Here is an 8,634-nt window from a genome sequence, read left to right on the forward strand (position 1 = left end):
CCCTGGGGCCGTCACACTCTTCTATAACAACAGTTAAAAATATATAAGTATATAAAATATACCGCTGTACCGACGCCATGATAAGACTGATGTTACGCTGAGAGCAGCCGGGAAAAGCACTGACATGGGCGCATCCTCTCTGGTGGTTGACTAATCAGAACGAGTGGCCGAGCTGACCAATCGGAGCACACTAGGCTCACAGGGAGGGGGGGGCAAGAGCTCCAACGAGTCGTTTAGTGGAGAAAGTGAATACTGCTGAATACACATGCTTGACAGAGATGCTGTATGCGAAACCAATGTGAGTTTGGAAAATTGCACAGTATAAATCTATTTTAGTATACCTCAACAATGTAATTATGATCAGTGGAAATGGCCATGACATGGGCCCTTTAAGCAACACATTAAGTTGACCCTAATTAAAGTCAGATCGTGTCTTAGACGGGGCAGTGATTTCATAAACCTGTTAATGTACGCATTCAAACGCTTTTTCTTTTACCAGCTGTATTCACCTTGCAGGTGCAGCTATGTGGCTTTTATCCTGGATAAAGTGTTTAAGTCATGGATGTTTAAAGTTTAACTTCTTCATATTTGACTAATATTAAAGTTCACTTTTCATTCAGGAAGTATGACGCTGCGCTGTCAGTACGCTTGTCCGTGTTTGAGATTGGTCGAATGCTCCAAATACCACCCCTTTCATGTGAACGCGCACCTAACTAGATAGGACACGGCTGGCTTGAGCGATCCACTTGATAACCAGCGTCGTAGTACAGTTTAGCCAGAGCGCGTATGTTTTGGATTGGGCCAACCGGCTAACTCAAACATATCCAGGTTAGGTTGAACCAGCTTCGTAGTACAGGCCTCTGGTGTAGCAGGTCAGTCCGATTCCCTCATACTGTGGCAGGCAGAGACAAACGAATGCAGCTTTCTTTGAGTAATATCTTTAGTTTTTCATTTTCTTTTTTAAATATTTGAGGATGCTTAGGTTTTGGGAAGAATTATTTCTGTACAGGTTCAAATGTTTGGCATTGTGTGAGGAAGTGCTGCTCTGTTTCCACAGCAGTTCCTTCACACTGTTGGCATGATGATCGCTCCTCTTCTGACAGCCATGTTTTTTTGTACCTGCCTGTTTCTATGGCCAGGTTGTGAGCATTCAGTCAGTACATTGTCAAAATGTTTCTGTGTTTAAACTCTGTTGAAGTCTTTCTTTTGTCGGGCTTAACAGGATTAAATCATCTGCATAAAGCAGGAATTTGATCCCTGTTTTGTGAAGTGTGAGACCAGAGGCCTATACTACGAAGCCGGTTCAACATAACCTGGATATGTTTGAGTTACCCGGTTTACCTGATCCAAAACAAACACGCTCTCGCTAAACGGTCCTACAACGCTGGTTATCAACTCGTTAACTCAAAAGGGGCGGGGTTAGCAACATTTGACCAATCACAAACATGGAGAAGCATACTGACAGCGCAGCGTCATACTTCCTGAATGAAAAGTAAACTATAATATTAGACAAATATGAAGAAGTTAAACTTTAAACATCCATGACTTAAACACTTTATCCAGGATAAAAGCCACATAGTTGCACCTGCAAGTATACAGAACAGCTGGTAAAAAAAAAAGTGTTTGAATGCGTACCAGTGGTGGTTCTAGACCAATTTGACTTGGGGGGCCAGGCTGGGGCCAGTTACTTTCTGAGGGGGCCACAATAAATGCAGGACGAAAAAGACAAAGACAGTATGAAGTAATTGCGCATAAGAAAACAATGCAATACAGTTATTGCTATTTGTTTCATTACACATTATTATATCAGCCTGTCCTCCTACAAAAAACGACCATATAGGTCGATTATTCAGGAGCTTATTACGACCTAGAGTCACGTTTTAAAGTGTAGCACCTCTAGTGGTCGTGTAAGAAACAAAATGCTCCCGTTGATTGCAAACGCTCCGGAGATTCTTTTATTCACAAATAACCCTCTCTGGAAAATCCTAAATTGTGCAATAGTTTGGCCATTAAAATGCTTTTTGATTAGATTTCTAGCGAGAAGTGTATAGTGTACTTTTATAATCTACGTCCAGTGGATGTGTAGGATCTATAGTTTGATAGATATTACGAAGATGATTTGAGGTCTCGCCAGGAGAACGTGTACTACGTCTTTACGCAGCTTCCATGTAAAGTTAGCGTCAACCCTCACGGGGTGAAAACAGTATTTCCAGTCTCGAAGTTTTCATAATAAAACCGGATGTATTCCCCTCACTGTCAAATGATTACACAGTGATATCTGCATTACTCATCCACTAAAAAACATCAGTTTATCCTTGTTAATTGCACAATATTGATTGGTTTAAATTGTGTACAATGCTTTTGTGTTTTTAACCTTCGATTCGGAGAAACAAATAGTTTTTTCTGAGTTTAGACACTACAGAGTTTCCGAAGACACTACACTACCCAGAATCCCCAGCTATCGTTTGGGACTACAACATCCGCCTTGCTTTACAAACCCCGTGATTAGTCCTCAAGCTCTATGATTGGATGTTGGAGTGGCAGTGCGACAAAGTTACGCCGAGCGTCAAACAGCTCTTTGAAATGGAATGGAACCACGACAGACTATCCAAAACTGGACTTGGACGGGTCCAGTCCAGCCCTCCCCCCCCCCCCCAGAACTACACATGCTGGCTATTGTGTGTTTCGCAACATGTTCTATGGCACGTCTCTACTGGGAATTGTAGTTTTAAAAGACGTTTTTTCGTATTTCCCACAATTAGAAGTTGCCAGTATCAAACTGTTTACACCCCTGGAGGTTTAGGGGATACGAAACACATTGGTGTTATCAAATTTAAAACATATAATTAATAAATGGGTGAAAATTGCTTGTGTCCATAATGGGCAGCATTAATATACCCACATGACAGCTAAGGTCAGAAGAGCTTTATTTAACAGCTGGTCTTATGTCTGTGACCCCTCCTGTTGTTAATTGATAAGCCTGAAACATGCACTTGTCAAGGTTCAGAGGCACATTTTGCAAATATGGCAGTAGCCATCGATCATCTTAAGATAAGATAAGATAAGATTTTTTTTTTTTACTGTCCTATAGTACACATTGGAATGATTTCTTACTTATTTTTTACAACTATATTAAATAGATAAAGGTGTGCTCTCTCTCTCTCTCTCTCTCTCTCTCTCTCTCTCTCTCTCTCTCTCTCTCTCTCTCTCCTCTCTCTCTCTCTCTCTCTCTCTCTCTCTGTCTCGCTCGCAGAGGCTGTGTGCTCCTCCGTGGCGATGGCTCTGAAGATGGGAGGTGATATTCTATAAATGTTCACGTTCACACAGTCAGTTGATTTTTGCCGGCCGTCTTTCCTGCAACGGCAGTTTTTCTGTATTTCTTTTATTCTGTAATATGACTTGATCGCTTTAAACTGCGCACACTGAGCTCTGATTGGTCAGCAGGCGGTGCTTTCACTGACTTGATCTCCTGGAACGGCTAACCTGCTCCGGAGCAGGTTAGCCGTTCAGCATAAGTTACCATGGAGATCTAGCCCGGTAAGAAGAGAACCAGCGTCGTAGGACCGGAAACCCAGAGTTTACCCTGAAGTTAGCTCGCTAAGCGAAAATCCGGCTTCGTAGCACAGGCCTCAGGTGCTGTGGACTCTCTCTGTTCATAAATCTACATTTGTTCATTGTAAAGTGAAACCTGAACTTACCTGTTTGTGCAAAAAGATATTACTTAAAAAACAAACTGAAAACTATTCCTTGCACCACTAAACACTCCTGGTTTAATCCTGAGGTATTTGTGTTATGTAAGGCATTGCACCCACCTGCTTTGTGGAGGAATTAAAGCTTAAATGTTGAGTGCTTATCAAGGAGGTGCAGTTTGTTAACCAAGGGATGTGTTGTGTTACACACTGACTGTAGAGTACACCACTGGGAATATATTTCAGTTATGTTAACAAAAAGTAGTGCCCGTTGAGCGTACAGTAGATGTCTTAATCATTACATTTGAACAGGAGTATTTTCTCCATAAAATCCTATGTTTTCAACTTTCTTTCCTCAGAGAACACGCCTGCGATAATAGTTGAATGTGTGTTCGGAGAGGAAAAACATTACATGTTACTTGTTAGACGCTTTTATCCTAAGCGACTTACATACTCAATACTGTGGACAATCCCCACAGGAGCAATTTGGGGTGAAGTGTCTTGCCCAGGGACACAACGACATGCTGACTGCAGTGGGGTTTGAACCTGTGCTCCCCTGATCCGAACACCAACGCACTAGACCACTGCGCCACACATTTCCCAAATACATTTTGTCAATTTTCTCATCACTGGGTTTGATAGCTTGTTAACAATCTCATGATCTCAGGAGAGTATCTTCACAAATGATAATAAAATATGAGAGGTTAGGACACAAAGTCTTCTGTGCATCAATAAGTGACGGATCTGAGCTCAGTGGGGTCTGCGTTTAATTTATCATTTCAAAGCTGATCAAGGTAACACTGCAGTAAAGAGGTCAGCATAAAGCCTGAAGGAGATACTGATCAAAGCTAGCAGATAAATAGCTATTTTAGTTTAAACATGTGCACTAAAAGCACGAGCCACAAACTTTAAGAGTATTTATCTTGGCTGTCTGTATTTTATTTATAGTCAAATTATATTTCATGAAATTAGTAATGGCAAAGCGAATAGCAAGTACATTTGCATTGTGTCATATAGGAACATTTAATTTTAGGCATGAGTATGCACTAACTTCCTTAAAGCAGATGTGTGTCTGTTTAGTTGAGGTTTAACTCAGTAATTGTAATTATTTTGACTCGGATCTCACAAGCCATAACATTTGAAAATTCGATTGAATGGTCCTTTTTTAAAACATTTTTCTCATCATCATTGAAAAATATATTGAAATGATCATGTGTTATTTTCTGTACCAGATAGGGAAGTCACATTCACCTTGATATAAAGTCATTTAATGGAAGAGGCAGATGTCATGTCGGAACACAAGTGCACTTTATTGAAATGGTTTAGTCAGTGTACAGGTTGCCTCCCCCGGCCTGGCATCCCATCATCAATGCCTGTCAGAACAATGCAGTTAACCAACATTTGGAATGACTCAAAAGAAAATAGAAAGATTAACATTTGTTTTAAGTTACCAGATGCAACAGCTGAACCCTGTTTTTTTTTTTTTTTTTTTTTTTTAAACATTACGGTGTCCTTCATTGTTAAGAGTTTAAAATCTTGAGTCACGCGCCAAAATAACTGAAGCCAAGCTAAAGAGATGGTCGTCCAGGCTCTGGAGGGTCAGAGTCTTCACCACAGATGTTTCAGTGGCTTAGTACTCCTCCCCTTCTTCTCCTTCGTCCCCCACGCTGTCGGTGCCCACCTCCTCATAATCCTTCTCCAGGGCGGCCATATCCTCTCTGGCCTCAGAGAACTCTCCCTCCTCCATCCCCTCTCCAACGTACCAGTGGACGAAGGCCCTCTTGGCGTACATCAGGTCGAACTTGTGGTCCAGGCGAGCCCAGGCCTCTGCGATGGCGGTGGTGTTGCTCAGCATGCACACGGCCCTCTGCACCTTGGCCAGGTCTCCTCCAGGAACCGCGGTGGGGGGCTGGTAGTTGATGCCCACCTTGAAGCCAGTGGGACACCAGTCCACAAACTGGATGGAGCGCTTGGTTTTGATGGTGGCGATGGCAGAGTTGACATCTTTGGGCACCACATCACCACGGTACAGGAGGCAGCAGGCCATGTACTTGCCGTGGCGGGGGTCGCATTTCACCAACTGGTTGGCCGGCTCGAAACAGGCGTTGGTGATGTCAGCGACCGACAGCTGCTCGTGGTAGGCCTTCTCTGCAGAGATAACTGGGGCGTAGGTGGCCAGAGGGAAGTGGATACGAGGGTAGGGCACCAAGTTGGTCTGGAACTCAGTCAGATCCACATTCAAGGCACCATCGAAGCGCAGGGAGGCGGTGATGGAGGAGACGACCTGTCCAATCAGCCTGTTGAGGTTGGTGTAGGTGGGGCGCTCGATGTCCAGGTTCCTGCGGCAGATGTCGTAGATGGCCTCATTGTCCACCATAAAGGCACAGTCGGAGTGCTCCAGGGTGGTGTGGGTGGTCAGGATGGAGTTGTAGGGCTCCACCACAGCGGTGGACACCTGGGGGGCGGGGTAAACCGCAAACTCAAGCTTGGACTTCTTGCCGTAGTCAACAGAGAGACGCTCCATCAGCAGGGAGGTGAAGCCAGAGCCGGTTCCTCCTCCAAAGGAGTGGAAGATCAGGAAACCCTGGAGCCCTGTGCACTGGTCAGCCTGGAAATAAGGGATAATGGTTTTAAATGTTTTGCCATCAATCGAAATATATTTTTATTTTAAAGGCTTCACTTGCAACATGTAAATGAGATGAAGAGCTCACCAGTTTGCGAGTCCTGTCAAGAACCAGGTCGATGATCTCCTTGCCGACGGTGTAGTGACCGCGGGCGTAGTTGTTGGCTGCGTCCTCCTTTCCGGTGATCAGCTGCTCGGGGTGGAAGAGCTGGCGGTAGGTTCCTGTACGGACTTCATCTGAGGAACAACACGGGTACAGTCATGGGTATTGAACCAGAATAATCCAGAATATTTTAGATACACGTCTATTCTACTGTAGATATTATATTTGCTGTTTATTGATTTTATTTTATTATTTATATATTTTAATGCCTGAACACACTGCTGCGGCAACAAAATAATTTCCCAATTTGGGTTCAATAAGCATCTATTTATCCGTCTGTCCTACCCGTCTTCTTCAAAAATATTATTACACGTTTAAATAAAAATATGTGTATCCTTACCGATGACAGTGGGCTCCAGGTCCACAAAGACGGCTCTGGGGACGTGTTTGCCGGCTCCAGTCACGCTGAAGAAGGTGTTGAAGGAGTCGTCTCCTCCTCCGATGGTCTTGTTACTCGGCATCTGACCGTCAGGCTGGATGCCGTGCTCCAGGCAGTAGAGCTCCCAGCAGGCATTGCCCATCTGGACTCCGGCCTGGCCGACATGCATAGAGATACACTCACGCTGTGGAGGAGAGACAAACAGTTATTTTATTAAAGAGCAGATTACATTTTTGAATTTGAACAGATACATTCCATGTCAGTTTATACAGTGCAATCACTGACCTCCTTATACAAGTACTACAACGTATGTTAATACAAACCGTTTCCATGTGTCAATTTGACAAATAAAACACAACTGGATTCAACTCTAAAATTGTGATTTGTCGCAATTAAATTAACCAATTACCAACACTATCTACACACTATTAGATATACAGTCACAGGGATACATTAAAAAAGGTTGGGAGGGAGGGGTACATTACAATATGGCCGATTTATTGGACAATATTTCCCTAAAAATCATTCCCTTTTAAATTGTGTTTTGGGCGCTGACAGGTTATAAACCCTAACCCTAGTAACTTTGTGCTGAGTCACGTGTTCCTGTCCGGCCTCCCAAAACGAGCAACATCTCTCCTCCCTACTGCAAAGCCCTGCCTTTCTGTAACGTTGCTGGACAGACTCGTTATCTGATGGAGTCTTCTAGCTCGCCGGCTTACAGTAATGTCTTCCAAACCCACAAAAATGGGAAAACAGTTTTTCGCATACCGTTTTATACTGTATGCTTTCATTCCTATTAAACTGAAAAAATAATTGCCCAGATGTCGATTCAGTATCTTTGACTGTAGTTTAAAGTGCATGTGGATAGTTATGTAAATTGTAATCCCTGTAATGCTAATGTATGATGTCCTTTTGTTGTTCTGTTTATGTTTTTAATGTTTCATGTGGAACCTACTTGAGCAGGTCTCCCTTGAAAAAGAGGTCAATGATCTCAATGGGATACAACCTGGATAAATAAAGGTTTGAAATGAAATGAAATGAAAGCGATGGAAGTTACGTTTTAACCGCCAATTTCAACCGTTATGATTTGAACTGCGCCAACTGTTTGGACTAAAGCCACCTCAATTTAGGCACATAAACGGGATTTTAACGGCAAAAAATCAAATTACCGGTAGTTTTATTATTTATATAATTGTTTTGTTCGTCAGTACTCACCATTTTTGTAGGATTTTTCCCCTGCTTTTTTCAGACACTGAAGAATCGGTTGTTGAAGGTTGTAGTGAAAGGAGGAAAGGAGCTGCCTATATTTATAATTTTCTGAGGGGGCGGAGACACAGCGGCGGTTTACATTTCTTTCTGGCGCCAGTGGCGCGAGCAAACGCTGGGCAGAGGTGCATTCAGGCATGGCTCGAAATATTCCGATCCTACACGTTAGCTGTGTCATCTAAAATAACTGTTTTTAATTTTCGTTCTATTGAACGTCCAGAAACGTTTGAATTAAGATCAGCAATTATTGTTTCATCGTCTAAAAAAGTGTATTATATATTCACCCCATGCAAACGTTTTAGGCTTCTATTTATGTCGGCCCTGAATTGGAAAAGGCATGAAAATATCACACACACAGAGTTGAATTATTTTTTTTCTAATCTCAACAACACACAAGCTGCACATATCCCCATAATTTATACAATATCAAAAGCTAAAACTACTACTACAAGTTTGTTTTCATTGTATTTTTAACCTGAAAGTTACTAGAATACACACAAACAGTCTTATTTGT

General features: G+C 42.6%; 1 protein-coding gene across 1 annotated transcript; it reads right to left on the reverse strand.

Annotated features, from left to right (window-relative positions):
- Nucleotides 1–5,209: 5,209 nt before the first annotated feature.
- LOC117493590 (tubulin alpha chain-like) lies at nucleotides 5,210–8,124 on the reverse strand. Its single transcript, XM_034144221.1, has 4 exons — nucleotides 8,070–8,124; nucleotides 6,816–7,038; nucleotides 6,401–6,549; nucleotides 5,210–6,297 (listed from the first exon to the last, which is right to left on the reverse strand). Exons 1-4 carry the CDS (start codon nucleotides 8,070–8,072, stop codon nucleotides 5,320–5,322), a joined length of 1,353 nt encoding a protein of 450 aa, XP_034000112.1. The 5' UTR covers nucleotides 8,073–8,124; the 3' UTR covers nucleotides 5,210–5,319.
- Between the last annotated feature and the right edge of the window lie 510 nt (nucleotides 8,125–8,634).

The sequence above is a fragment of the Trematomus bernacchii genome, unplaced genomic scaffold, assembly GCF_902827165.1.
Source record: "Trematomus bernacchii unplaced genomic scaffold, fTreBer1.1, whole genome shotgun sequence".
Classification (NCBI taxonomy): domain Eukaryota; kingdom Metazoa; phylum Chordata; class Actinopteri; order Perciformes; family Nototheniidae; genus Trematomus; species Trematomus bernacchii.